This window comes from Mustelus asterias, chromosome 9 (assembly GCF_964213995.1).
Source record: "Mustelus asterias chromosome 9, sMusAst1.hap1.1, whole genome shotgun sequence".
Classification (NCBI taxonomy): domain Eukaryota; kingdom Metazoa; phylum Chordata; class Chondrichthyes; order Carcharhiniformes; family Triakidae; genus Mustelus; species Mustelus asterias.
Window position 1 is genome coordinate 102,213,761 of NC_135809.1, and position 15,570 is coordinate 102,229,330.

General features: G+C 39.6%; 1 protein-coding gene across 4 annotated transcripts in view; it reads left to right on the forward strand.

Annotated features, from left to right (window-relative positions):
• Nucleotides 1-4,127, forward strand: part of tmem41b (transmembrane protein 41B) — a 46,550-nt gene extending 42,423 nt beyond the window's left edge. For 2 of the 4 annotated variants that reach the window (XR_013498770.1, XR_013498769.1), the window contains 2 exons: nt 564-1,902; nt 3,866-4,127. Coding sequence is in view for 2 of the 4 variants with exons in the window: in XM_078220709.1 (XP_078076835.1) it covers nt 564-733 (170 nt within the window). In the remaining 2 variants the exon portion in view is untranslated. Of the gene's footprint in view, nt 1-563 lie in introns of all 4 variants that reach the window. The other 2 variants (XM_078220709.1, XM_078220710.1) reach the window with 2 other exon arrangements.
• The last annotated feature ends 11,443 nt before the right edge of the window (nt 4,128-15,570 follow it).

Consider the following 15,570-nt stretch of genomic DNA (forward strand, 5'->3'; position numbering starts at 1 on the left):
ATGGTGCACCTGAATCACTTTCCTGATTTACAAACCAAAGAGAACCCAATTGTGAACATACCTGCAGGAAAGCCAATACCCTACTTGAACTCGAAGGAACTGATAAAGTATGGAAAGATGAAAGCCAAAGAAATATTTTTAAATTGTATGCCCTCAAGCAGACATATTCCTTTTAAGGCAATTTGGTTAACTTTGCTGTTGAAAAGGCAATGCAAATACAAACTGAATATGGACTAAGGACTATGCCATATCTTGGCCATGCCGGATGTTAACACACTTTCTAGCAATTGGATAGCAATCATGAATGCTAGGTTTTCTGCTATCATGACCTAGAAATACTGAATTTGCTTGGTGCTCTTTTTACTGCCCTGCCTGAGATTTGCTCATTGAGCATAGACCGAGGTGACTTTTGACTTGTATGGTTTACTGTTCTCTTGGGAGAGAATTGAATCAATGTTAATCAAAATAACCCAAAAAATTAAAATGTTATCAAAGTTCAAATGACATGGGTATTATAGGCAACTAAAGAAAATCTTGAACAGGTCCTTTTTGTCTCCTTTCAGGTGTCGCACCTCCATCGTTTGTGGCTATTAAAGCTGGCACAACCCTTTACCAACTTACCACGGCAGGAGAGGCTGTTTCCTGGAATTCTGTCTTTGTTCTTATGATTTTGGCAATATTTTCCCTCCTCCCAGTGTTCTTTCAGAAAAAGCTGAGGCAAAAGTTCTCATAACCATAGCAAATCTTACATCTTGTCTCAAAATTTGCCTTTGTTACCTTCAGTTACATGGGGTGTAGTGAATGTCCATTAAATGGGATTGTAGTAAAGGTTATATTTCAGAGATAAATTCATTTTTAAAAATAATTCTAATAATATGCCCACTTCAGAAATATGACTTGCATCATTTCTTTGATCATAATATTTTCAGTTTCCCTTTTAATTTTCGTTGTCTAGGTCACGTGCTAGATGTTGATTAGAAAGAATGCATATGGCTTGTCTGTTTTTCTATTTATTCTTCACAGTGGAATTTGTTGCAGAATGTAATGAACTGGGCTGAGCACATGATGGAATGACAGCAAGCCTTTCCTAATTCCAGATATATTAAATTCAGCTCACTTCCACAGCCTTTCGTGTTTTAAACACAATCTGTGCAGTGGTTGCACATAGCAGAAGCATTTGTGCAAAGCACTTCAGATTTTAAAAATTACTATCTGCAATCTTTTACCTGTAACAGTATTAAGAACAATAACACTGCAATAAACACGCATTCTTAGCATATTATTATTTGTATCATACATGTTTTTTGGTTCTTAAATGGTTACATAACTATTTTAACATTATGGTGCAATTATTTATTCAATTGGATGGAGGCTGTTTTATTATTTCTGTATTCACTCACTGTGCTATTTGTTCAGTTTAAGGTGGTATAATATGGCTTTGTATTCTAATTTTAATACTTAAATGTCTGTAAAGATCTTTCAGAACAAGAAACACAATGCCTTAAGCGCATTGTAGACATTTGTACTTGTTTTCTGAAAACGGTTTTTATCGTTTTTTGTTCTGCTACTGATAGTAATAAAATGCCCTCTAGGTGGCATGGTGACACTGAACACCTAGTATTACCTTATTCCGTTTATGAGATGCCCCATGGTGAATTGCCAGTCTATTTTTAACTATTTGAAGGAGATACTAAGTAGCGGCTCATGTCTCCCCCCTCCCCTCCCATAGAGTCACAGTTGTTGGGGTGAGGCAATTGTGCACAGAGGTAGGAGAGGAAGGAAAGCCACAGTCAGCCATTTGTTTTGAGAATATCAAGCTGCAGTTTGGCGAGGCCTGTGGTGGAAGATTGAAAGTTTCCTGTCTCGTCAAGATTTTGAGTATGACTGAAGGAACCCGATGGAGTAAGTACTTTGAAGTGGGATCACATAAGATTATAACTGATGTTTGAGAGTTTGCTGTATAGTTCTATTATCTTGTATATCTTGAAACAGTGAACTTGAATTATCATTAATTAACAAAGTCTTATTGGTTCACTTAAAAAATGCTGCCAAATATTCTCTGGAAGCAATTTCCAAGTTACTGATTTATAATTCTTGCACAACATAATTCATCATTATCCCACTCATTGCTTTTAAAACTCCAATTGTTGAAAACAAACAAAATTAGAATTTTCAAAATGCAAAGCAGGTCAATTGGCTTCTGTAAAGAGGAAAGATAATTTCTGACTAAAAGTCTACACCCAAAACGCCATCAGCTTATCATTTTATTGATGTTGACCAACCTGCTAGCCAACACTAGCGTTGGCCTTTTTGGGAAGATATTGAAGTTAAAAGCATCTGCCTTTCAAATTCTATATCGAACTGTGGCAGATGCAGTAGTAGTAATTCTGTGTATGTTACCACTTGCAAGGAAATTTGAGTGCAAATCTGGTATGAACAGATGTTGTTCTATTGATTGTCGCTTTCAAATGGATCGGAATGTGAATTGTGGACAAAGTTTCAAGGTAGCCCTTTATCACTGTACCTGTTCAGGCACTTGGTTGAAGAAGGGGAAGCAAAGTTTTAAATTCTCTGTAATTAGTAGTTTTATTGTAGCCTGGACCTGAATGGACTTTGTTGATATTATTGTATTATAATGAAGGTTAGTAGGCAAGTGTCTTGCTGTGCTGCTCCACAAACTGTGGATAAAAGGGCAAGATCATAAGAAATGGTAGCAGCAGTGGGCCCGTCCATTCACTAAGACCATGGCTAATATGATCATAGCCTTACTGGCACTTTCCTGCCTGATACCCATAACCCTTGACTCCTTTGTTCTGTCTAACTCAGCTTTGAATATATTCAATAGCTCAGCCTCCAATGCTCTCTGGGGAAGAGAATTAGAAAGCCTAACAATCCTCAGAGAAGAAATTCCTCCTCATCTCTGTCTTGAATGTCTTTTTAAACTTTGTCCTCTAGTTGTAGATTCCCCAAGAGGGGAACACCCTGTCAACATCTACTATGTTTAATCTCCGTCAAAATCTTGTGTTTCAAAAAATTACCTCATTATTCTAAATTTAAATAAGTTCAGATACAGTCAAATCTTGCAATCCAGAAACTGGTGCTGTCCAACCAATGAACAATTTTTAAGCTGCCATGCATAAACTTTTATTATTAATGCATGAGTAAAATAACTTACTAGCTGGTTGAGCGAGATACTGTATTCATGTGGTGCCACCCTGACTAGTTATCAGCTTTGCAAGCCTGTCTTTCCTTGTGATGTGAGTGACCCTTGAGCCAGCCCAAACTGCCCGACCTGAAAACAGGCAAGATCTGAAATCTGGTACAGACTCAGTCCCAGGGTTGTTGACTTTGAAACAATGTACCTGTATAGGCTCAACCCTTCCTCATAATTCCTCCACCCAAGGAATTAGCCGAGTGACCTTTCTCTGAACTGCTTCCAATGCAAATATATCCCTCCTTAAGTAAGGAGGCCAAACTATACACTGTACTCTGGATGCAGTCTCACCAATGCCCTAACAGCTGTAGCTTGCTTTTATCTTCCATTTCCCTTGCAATAAAGGCCGACATTCCATTTTACTTCCTCCATTACTTTGGTTTGGTATAACATACCAAGCAAATTTCTAACATGTTGTTTTCTTTCCTTCCTGAGCACTGAAATATTGCTAAAAGTGTCTTGATACTGTCAAGTTAAGGCTTGAGTACTTCTGGGCATTTGTTTACAATCACTTGACCGAATAATCAAAATTGCTATTTTTACATGCAAGAACCTGATGTCTGGCCTTTGAATTTCTCTTGTCAATGCCAGCCTTGAGCTGCTTTTTATTGTGATAAAACCCACTTGGTGTTCTTGACTCTTAATACACAGGTGTCCTAAAATATAAAAGCAGCTTGCTTTTACTGTTGGGCAACTCATGATGTGGAAGAACTGCTTGGATGGTTTCCAACAATCTCACAACCCTCGGCAAGTTCATCTGAGAGAGGAAGTACAAGATGCAATCTTGCTCATGTACTATGACTGTTTATGTTATCATTTGCTGTCTTATTGTGAACTCAAAGCAAAAAAAAGTTTTAAAATATCCTGAGACTTTAAAAAAATAAATTTATTGATCAAGAAATATGTTGACTAGAATAACCTGTCTCATGCCTGTTTCTTATATTTGGTTTTGAAAGAAAGCTGGAGCAAATTGAATCACCTATTGTTATCATCTACTTATCTCTTACTAAAGCATAGATTTTTATCAGAAACACTTAAAGGAATAATCATATAAAGCACTAATTAGATGTCTATGTACTTGTACTCTGTGGATTTCCTGTTTATCTGACAGCGTTATGGGTTAATGATCTTTAATTTTGACAACATTTTGCTCATTTTGAGCTCTGTTCATCCAAATTCTATTCATACAAACACAGCATGAAGCAAATGTTCTTTATGTAGATAAATAGTAACTGTCCACCTCACATCAAGGCATCACATAAATTATGTATCCCTAGTACTGCAATAAATGTTTTTTCAGGTAGGTTTTATCATGAATAAACACCATATTTCTATGCCACTGAAGCATGAATCTTACACTTTACCCCTTCTCAATAACTACCTGCCACCAGCAAAACCTGTGAAACTTTCAAACAATTGTAAATCACATTGAAGTCACTGTGGAATATGAGTAATAAATAAAAACAGAAAATGCTGGATAAACTCAGCAGGTTGGCAATATCTGGGGAGAGAGAAACAGATGAGATATTTTCTAGTTTGCAATAGGCATCACTGGAGCATTGCAACTGGCTTAGAATGGACTAGCCAGCGATATCCACATCCTGTAAATGAATAAATAAAAGTTAATATTTCAATTACATATGATTTACAAAACTGAAGAGGGGTAGAAAGTATTTATATCGCTGGAGTGGCACTGGTTAGCACTGCTGTCTCACAGTGCCAGGGATCCGAGTTCAATTTCGGCTTGGGTGACTGTGGAGTTTGCAAGTTCTCCTTGTGTCTGCATGGGTTTCCTCCGGGTGCACTGGTTCAAAGATGTGCGGGTTAGGTGGATTGGCCATGCTAATTGTCCCTTAGTGTCCCAAGATGTGTAGGTTTGGGAATTAGCCATGGTAAATGTGTAGGGTATGGGGTTGGCCTGGATAAGATGTTCTTTCCGAAAGTCGGTGGAGACTCAATGGGCTGAATGGCCTGTGCTGCAGGGATTCTGTGGATTCTAAAAGAAGAATGGAGCAAAGATGAGATTGGCAAAGGTGCCATTAAAACTGAAGAGTACTAAAAGTGACGAAAGGTAAGGTAGCAGAATGTGTTAATAGAAAAAGATCAGTGCTCAGTGAGTGCAAAATTAAACAAGGAACAGGTGGCCATGTGGGGAAGGGTAGAGCTGTGTTGGGGCAAACCAAGAGGACCAAAAAACAGAAAGGGGGTGGGGTGGGGGGAAGTTCAAGATGGAGGGAAAAGTTCACAGTTTAAAGTTGTTGAACTCAATGTTGAGCCCAGAAAGCTGTAACGTGTCTAATTGTAAGATATGTTCTTCCTGTTTACATTGGGCATCAATGTTTACATTGCAGCAGGCCTAGACTGGACATGTAGGCATAAGAGCAAGATGCTGAATTGAAAAGGCAAGTGACCAGAGGGGCGAATTTACTTCTTCTGCCTGCCACGTTGCACTCTCTCCAACATCCTTCCTATTGTGGTGCCCAGAACTGTACAGAATATTCCAGCTGAGGTCTAACTAGTGTCTTGTATAAATTCAGCATTACCTCCTTGCTTTTGTATTAATAAAGCCCAGAATCTTTCATGTTTTATTACCTGCTGTCTCCACCTATCCTCCCACTTGCAATGATCTATGCACAAATACACTTAGGTCCTTCTGCTCCTGTACCTCTTTTAGAATTTTACCCTTTGATATGGTCTCTCCATGTTCTTCCTACAAAAATGCATCACTTCACACTTCTCCACAATGAACTTCATCTGCCTCCTATCTGTCTACCACCAACTTGTCTACATCCTTTTGGAGTTTGACACTTCTTCACAGTTTACAACATTTTCAATTTTGTGTGATCCGCAAGCTTTGAAATAAGCAATAATGATAATTTGTTAAATTTAAAGTGCATGTGTTAGCCATTTTAAGAGCTCACGTTACAGCCACTGCCCCTTTACAAAACGGTCCCTGAAAACCAATAGGCCAACTGTGGTCAGACACCCCCACTCTGAAACCAAATGGCAGGTGCCACCCAATACAATTTAAAGTTTAATTCTGTGGATTTCTCATCAAATCGGTGGCACAGTGATTAGCACTGCTGTCTCACAGTGCCAGGGGCCCAGGTTCGATTCTTGGTTTTGGGTCACTGTCTGTGCGGAATTTGCATATTCTCCATGTCTGCGTGTGTTTCCTCCGGGTGCTCTGATTTCCTCCCACAGTTTGAAAGACGTGCTGGTTAGATGGATAGGCCATGCTAAATTCTCCCTCAGTGTACCCGAACAGGTGCCGGAGTGTGGCGACTAGGGGATTTTCACAGTAACTTCATTGCAATGTTAATGTAAGCCTACTTGTGACACTAATAAATAAACTTTAAACTGATGCTTGCCACGTTGTGAGCCAAGTAGTTTTACAGGAATTTTGACTTCCGCACAAGTGTTTCCAAAATCCATTCATGAAAGACACGCCTTAGAACCTTCTCCCAAACAATGCTTTCTCTCAGATGCCACCACCATGGATCCATTTCCAAGATTTCAACCTCAGTATTCCCTAGCATTGGATTGCCATGTGCATTCAAGCTTCCTCACATTCTCTGAGGTACCCAGCCATGACAACAGAACATAACTGCTTTATAGGCTGTATTAAGGTAATCAACCTTAGGATTACTTCTGATATCTGGCTTCTTGCTAGCCAACTTCACTAGGTCTGCATCTTTCAGCTATGTCTTTAACTGGGAACCTTTCTCTGCCCCTTTCCTTAACTTTAGTGAACAGTACTTAGTTCAATTTCCAGTTCCTTTTGTTCCTTTAACTTCAGTCATCCTGGGGCTTCTCTTTGATTCCCTGGTTTCTCGAACTATCTGTTCTTTAGTTTCTGGGACTTGCCCTACCATTGCCTGGCCTCTCTTCTGGCAGTGTCTATGAGAAATGCTTCCTTTTCAGCTGTCTAGTTCCAACTGCAACTTGGTCCAGCTTTAAACTAAACACAAAAAATTAGTTCTAACCTAAAGTGACCACTGGTTACTAAGCAACACAGTAAGAAGTCTCACAACACCAGGTTAAAGTCCAACAGGTTTATTTGGTAGCACAAGTCACTAGCTTTCGTAGTGCTGCCCCTTTATCAGGTGAGTGGGATTTCAGTTCACAAACGGGGTATATAAAGACACAAACTCAATTTACAAAATAATGGTTGGAATGCGAGTCTTTACAGGTGATCAAGTCTTAAAGTTACAGACAATGTGAGTGGAGAGAGGGTTAAGCACAGGTTAAAGAGATGTGTATTGTCTCCAGCTAGGACAGTTAGAGATTTTGCAAGCCCAGGCTGTACCTTTGTCTATCTTTAAGACTTGATTACCTGTAAAGACTCGCATTCCAACCATTATTTTGTAAATTGAGTTTGTGTCTTTATATGCCCTGTTTGTGAACTGAAATCCCACTCATCTGATAAAGGGACAGTGCTCCGAAAGCTAGTGGCTTTTGCTACCAAATAAACCTGTTGGACTTTAACCTGGTGTTGTGAGACTTCTTACTGTGTTTACCCCAGTCCACGCCGGCATCTCCACATTATACAAGCAACAGCCCAGTCTTTCTTTAACATTTATTTGATTTTATGTCGTAACCCCTTCAATTACGATGTAGGCATAGTTTGAAATTAAACCCAAACCAACAGACATGCAAGCACTTTTGTCAAACATGAATCTAACTAAAGTTTCAATGTTTTCTTACACAGAGATACACAAGTAAACTCACCTAAATCGATACCTTGTTTTTAATATCCATAAATGAAATATATATTACTTAAAACTAGCTCTGTTTTACCTGACAGAACCTATTTACTACATAAAAGTAAATGGCAAAGCCAAGAAATATGTACTTTTTATTGTAGATATATGGATAGAATTGAATAGTGGTGTGACTGGACTGCTGTCTATTTCAAAAAATTATCAAATGAACAGGTGATCTATGAATCTAATGTGATCCTCATGCAGAGTAACAGGGTAATGAAAATGCTATATAAGATCGCTGAATATTGCAGGCATTCTTGAGTATTATTGGCCCTTGTTCTCATTTGCTCAAGACCATCGTCTTTAGAACCTATGAAGGAACTGATGTGCCATTGCAAGTGCCTGCATAAAATTCTTTATTGGTAAATAGGAAAGATTTACTGTTGGAATTAGTTGAAACCATATGAATGAGTCTCACATTGGTGAATGCATGGGGTAGTGAGGAAACTGGGTCAGATTTTAAGTGCTAGGAAACAATGATCTGATCATATAGTTGCTGGTTACAAATCCAAACCTGAAAAACTAAATAAAATTCCTTTTCTAAACTATTTTATTCCCGTCTGTGTCCTTTTTTAAAATACTTTTCCAATTCAATCAAATCAAATCCAATTCAGAGTCTCAACAAGTTGAGACATTTCAGATCCAGGCTGACAAGACAGGACGGGAGACCAAAACCACCCTGTCCTGGGCCTGATCTACATGAGTCAAGCTGATTGGAGAAGGGGGAAGGATCATTTGCATCTTAGCCAAAAGACCGAGATGCCGCTTTTAAAAATTGCTTCATATGAAACATATGAAGCCTCAGCGTAACCTAATGACCTCAACCAAGTGCAGGCGATCCATACTACACTTGATCTTAGCCAAAAGGCCGAGCCCGTCTGTGTCCTTTCAAATGTCCTACCTTCCTAATATAATTTCCCATTGCATACTAAATTTGTGTCAAAATATTTCATTTTCAGGGTTTTGCTTATTCTGCTCATCACTTAGAAATACACAAAAGGGGCCTGGGTGATTCAGGTTCTTTTACCTCCAACCTTTTGCCTGGTACTTCCCCTTAATTCTTGTCCCAAAAATGAAGAAATAGGAACTGCAGATGAGAAACATGATACTATGCGGCAAACCAAATGCAAAGACCAGTCTCTTATCACAATGGATGCTGGGGGTCTTTTAGTATTACACCCAAGTGGCCATTCGGGTTTGAGACTAGACACTTGTTGGGAGGATATTTTGCAATGGAAAATTTGCCAAGCGACCCACTACCATTTGACATCTAAACATACAACAGTGTTAACGAATATCATCGGAATGCAGTCAGAAGTGAGAGACCTTGCTGATTTTTGCTTAGAGGCAATGAAATTAATTATAATACCTCAGCTGCAGCTAAAGTCATCATAGATAAGGAAAGAAACTTGGGACATTTTGATTTGTGCAGTGAATCATTGGTGAGCAATACAAGACACGGATAGATAGGTTCTTGGTAACATGGAAACATAGAAAATAGGAGCAGGAGGATGCCATTTGGCACTTCAAGCCTGTTCCACCATTCATTACGATCATGGCTGATCATCCAATCCAATGGCCTAATCCTGCTTTTTCTTCATAACCTTTCATCCCATTCACCCTAAGTGCTATATTCAGCTGCCTCTTGAATACATTCAATGTTTTTGGCATCAACTACTTCCTGTGGTAATGAATTCCACAAGCTCACCACTCTTTGGATGAAGAAATGTCTCCTCACCTCCGTCCTGAATCATCTACCCTGAATCCACAGATTATGACCCCTGGTCCTGGACTCCCCCACTATCGGAAACATCCTCCCTGCATTTACCCTGCCTAGTCCTGTCAGAATTTTGTAAGTCTCTATGAGATTCCCCCCTCATTCGTCTGAACTCCAGCGAAAATAATCCTAACCTAGTCAATGTCTCCTCATACATCAGTCCTGCCATCCCTGGAATCAGCCTGGTCCTCCCTCAAGAGCAAAAACATCCTTCCTCAGAAAAGGAGACGAAAACTACACACAATACTCTAGGTGTGGCCTCACCAAGGCCCTGAATAATTGCAACAACACATGCCTGCTCCTGTACTGGAAACCTCTCGCAATGAAGGCCAACATGCCATTTGCCTTCTTTACGGTTTTCTGCACCTGCATGCTTACCTCCAGTGACTGGTGCACAAGGACACTCAGGTCCTGCTGCACACTCCCCTCTCCCAATTTACAGCCATTCAGGTAGTAATCTGCCTTCTTGTTTTTGCTTCCAAAGTGAATAACCTCACATTTATCCAAATTATACTGCATCTGCCATGATTTTCCCGCTCACCCAACCTGTCTCGATCATTCTGAAGGATCTCTGCATCCTCGTCACAGTTCACCCTCCCACCCAACTTGGTATCATCTGCAAACTTTGAGATGTTACATTTTGTTCCCTTATCCAAATAATTAATATATATTGTGAATAGCTGGGGTCCCAGTATCGATCCCTGTGGCACTCCATGAGTTACTGCCTGCCAATTTGAAAAGCACCCATTAATTCCTACTCTTTGTTTCCGCTCTGCCAACCAGTTTTCTATCCATCTCAATAAACTTCCCCCAATCCCATGCGCTTTAATCTTGCACGATAATCTCTTAGGCAGGACTTTGTCAAATGTTTTCTGAAAGTCCAAATATACCACATCGACTGGTTCCCCCTTGCCAACTCTACTAGTTACAACTTCAAATAATTCCAACAGATTTGTCAAGCATGATTTCTCCTTCATAAATCCATGCTGACTCGGTCTGATCCTGCCACTGCTTTCTAAATGCTCTGCTATAAAGTCCTTGATAATGGATTTGAGAATTTCCCCCACTACCGATGTTAAGCTGACTGGTCTATAATTCCCTCTACCTCTACCTCCCTTTTGGACATTAGCTACCCTCCAATCTGCAGGGACTGTTCCAGAGTCTATAGAATCCTGGAAGATGATCACCAAGGGATCAAAGGTTACTGAGAAAACATGGGAGAATGGGGTTCAGAAACTTATCAGCCAGGATTATCATAGTCCATCAAGGCTATGGGCCAAGTGCTGGTAGATGGGATACGATGGAAGTTCAGATGTTTCTTGCGTGTCAGTGAAGACTTGATGGTCCGAAGGGTCTCTTCTGCACTTTATGATTCTATGATTAAATGACAGAGCAAACATGATGGGCCAAATGGCCTAATTCTGCTCCTATATCTTATGGTCTTATGGTAAATAGTAGAACTAAACAAGCAGATAATTAAGTAATAATGTGCAGCATGGTGATACAGTGGTTAGCACTGCTGCCTCACAGTGCCAGGGACGCGGATACAATTACAGCCTTAGGTGGCTGTGTGGAGTTTGTATGTTCTCCATGTGTCTATCTGGGTTTCCTCCAGGTGTTCCAGTTTCTTCCCACAGTCCAAAGATGTGTAGGTTAGATGGATGAGCAACACTAAATTGCCCCTTAGTGTCCAAAGATATATAGGTTCAATAGATTACCCATGGTAAATGCATGGGGTTTCGGGGATAGGGTAAGGTGCTCTTTCGGAGAGCTGGTGCAGCCTCATTGGTCTGAATGGCCTCCTTCTGCACTGTAAGGATTCTATGGTTCTATGATTCAATAAGCAAAAGGCCTGAGATTCAAGTGGGTTTGACCCGAACATTCTGAAGTATACGTTTGACAAGGTTTTCCTTGTAGAACCTCCAATGTATTATGCTGCAAGTGGTTAGTATCTGGGATGCACTGCCGAAGTTTGTGGTGAATCATGGCTTTCAAATGGAATTGGATAATTACCTGAAGAGGAAGAAAATGTAGAACCACGCTAGGGAAAAGGCAAGGGAATGGATCTGGGTGAGTTGCTCTTGCAGAGGGCTGATAGACATAATGGGCTAAATGGCCTCTTTCTTTGCTGTAACCATTCTAATATTGTATGGTTTCATGTAAAGAAACTTATCCAGTGTTGGCAATGCTCTAGAAAGTTGAGAGATGGCATTGTAGATTCTGATAAAGGCTGGCAGATAAAGCTGTGAGGACTAGATATAATCAAGGTGACATTTCCAAAATCCAATATTTCTAACTTTTTCCTTTTAGGCATATTTTTGTTCTAAATTGTATTTTCTAATTTTTTCTTTATTTTGTATTTTTGTACAAAGATATTGAAACTTAAGCCTTTTGAAAAAATAACACAATTAACAAGCTAGATAACCTCAATAGTATAATGTTTGGTGAGCTCAACAAAATCCTAGATTTCAATTTCTTTCTGGTGTCCAATTATATTGTTAGGGCGATCAAATTAGAAATGTTTACAGCTTTGTTTTGTGATAGTTTTGGAAGGTCAATCTATTTTGGGCTAAGAAAGCGAGTACTGCCTCCTTAATTATATATTTGTCCTGTAATTATGTCACTGAACTGATCTACTGAGTGGAAAAGATGGTCATTTACATTGAATTTCCTTCTTAAAACCCCATATCTGCTGTCATGGATTTTATCGATGGTATTGAAACTCACATGGTTTTTTTTTCAGAAAAGCTTCACATCTCTATAAAGTGCATAAATTGCAATCTTTCCCAATTTTGTTTCTCCTTTCCTGAGGGAGTTGCCTGCTTGCTGTGGTACAGTTCAATGGGAACAGAGCCAGCAGTAAATTCAAGTAGCCATTCCTCCTGTTGCGAGATACCCAAGTTACTTGTTCTCTTATATCCACTTACTAATTTGCCACCTCCCTAACATTCCTGCCCCTAATTGTACTCCTATTCAGTTCCACATTGACTTGTTTCTGTCTTTACTCATTCCCCTCATTAATCCAACCCTAGTTCATGCCTGAAATCACCTCGATGTCAATTTGTCTAACACAATCCCAGATCACTAAAAGAAAGAAAATAATGAGTTTGCATTTCCATTGCACCTTTTTGAGCTCAGAATGTCCCAGAGCACTTTATAGCCAAGTAAGTACTTTTGCTGTGCAGTCACTGTGGTAATCCAGCCTCCACTAACTTCAACAACATATCTTAAAAAATGCTTTTTGCATAACCAGCACTTACATTATCCACATCATTCCAAACCCCACTTTGTTCCCTATAGCAAGACATTATAAACCTTAATTTCAAGCATAGCTTAATCAAGGAAAGTCGGCATGGATTTGCTAAAGGAAAGTCGTATCAGGCTAATCTGAATTTTTTGAGGAGGTGACAAGTAGGGTTGATGAGGGCAGCACAGTGGATGTCGTCTACTTGGATTTTAACAAGGCTTTTGACAATGTTCCATACTGGTCAATAAAGTAAAAAGCCCTTGGAATCCAAGAGAAAGTGAAAAATTGGATTCAAAATTGGCTTTGTGGAGGAAGCAAAGGGTAATGGCTGATGGGTGATTTTGCAACCAGAAGGTTGTTACCACTGGAATTCCATGGGGCTCAGTACTCAGCCCCAGTTTTTAAAAAAAATGATGTTAATGATTTGGATTCACATATAGGGGACATGTCAAAGAAGTTAGCAGATGATACAAAAATAGATTGTGTTGTTGGCAGTGAGGAGGAAAACTTCAGTCCAAAGATGAGTGGGTTAGGTTGATTGGCCATGCTAAAATTGCCCCTTAGTGTCCTGAGATGCGTAGGTTAGAGGGATTAGCGGGTAAATATGTAGGGATATGGGGGTAGGGCCTGGGTGGGATTGTGGTCAGTGCAGACTCGATGGGTCAAATGGCCTCTTTCTATACTGTAGGGTTTCTATGATTGCAGGAAGATGGTTTGGTTAGTTTGACAGAAAAGTGGAAGCTGGAATTCAATCTGGAGAACGTGTGGGAATTAATTTTGGGAGATGTGAAAAATTAAGGGAATACACAATAAATGGAAGGATATTGTGTATTGTGGAGGCACAGAGGGACCTTGGAATGTATGTTCACCGATCCTTAGAGACAGCAGGACTGGTTGATAAAATGGCGAAGGAAGCATATGGAATTATTTCATTTATTACCAAGGCATAGAATTTAAGAGGTGGAAGATTATGTTATAACTAACACAAGTTAGACCATAGCTTGAGTACATTTGACATATTGGTCACTGCATTACAGGAAAGATGTGATTGTGCTGGAGTGGGTTCAGAAAAGATTTACAAGGATGTTATGAGGACTGGAAAAATTTGGTTATGAGGAAAGATTGGTTAGCCTGGGTTTGTGTTCCTTGGAACAGAGGAGACTGAGGGTGATTTAACTGACATGTATAAAATCATGAGGGGCCTAAATAGAGTGAATAGCAAGAATCTGTTTACCTTAACAGAGGGGTCAAAAACCAGGAAGGTTTAAATTTTAAAAATATGTAGAATGATTCGATGGGAGATGAGAAAACAGTTTTTATCCAGAGAGTGGTAGGGACTTAGAACTCACTGCCTGAAAGGGTAATTTAGGTATAAACTCTCACCACATTTAAAAAGTAATTGGATATCTATTTGAAGATCTATGGACATCTACTTTCAGGGCCTTATGCAGGAAAGTTGGATTAGGTTGGATAGCTCTTCATGACCAGCATGGAATGATGGGTTGAATGACCTCCTATGTTGTAAATGTTCTACAATTTCTATTAATTAAACCATAGCCATATATTTTTTGTCTACCATACATCCATGTATTTACCATCTCCTCCAATATTACTAACTTTTCCCAGTCACTTGATCCTTCCATGCCTGTCTTGGTGGGCATTCATTCAAATGGTTCCACCCAGTACACAGAAGCATTACCAGGCTAACTTTGACACCAAGCCACTTAAGGAGATATTAAAGAAGATAACCAAATGTTTGGATGAAAACATTAGTTTTAAGAAGTGTCTTAAAGAAGAATATAAAGAAGTTTAGGGGTGAATTCCAGAAATTAGGGCCTTGGCAACCAATGGTGAAGTGTTTAAAACTGAGAGGCGCAAAAGGCCAGAACTGGAGGAGAGCAGAATCCTGATGGGTTGTTTGACTGGACTAGGTTACCAAAATAGGGAGGCATTTGGTCAAGAGGGATTTGTAAATAAGGTTGAGAATTTTAAAGTTGAATCATGGTCAGCAAAAACAAAGCTGATTCAGAATATTTTATGTTGGATGAAGGGAAAGTTCCGTCTGAAACCCCTGATGACATGTTTTGATCCCTGAGCTTATTCTACTTAGAATGAATTTAAAAAAATATATATTTGAGCCTCAGCCTTGACTATTCACTTCTCATCAGCCCAGACGTACTTTAGATTGAATAGACAATTTTCTGTTGAATTCTCTGTCAAACCTACTTTTGTATTAATTTGTTAGATAATTTGAAAAAATAGTCTTGCGTAGTATTTCTGGAAGCTAATTTCTCTTACCACCAGGCGCCACCTGAAAATGCTCTTTCTGAAGCTCTGCTGAACATCATCCTCCATTTTGATGTTTGTTCTGCGGCGATAAACATGATGCGATTCGTACCAGTTGGGTTGGTAAGATCCTGATCGCAATCCATTTTTAAATGGTATCCCGATCTCAAAGCAAAGTTGTAGGTCCTCTTCCCCCACAGACATAAAGGCCCCCTGCAGATATGGGGTACACCCCAACCCTTGACCACAGAGGGGTGATCTTCCCCCTCATCACTAAATG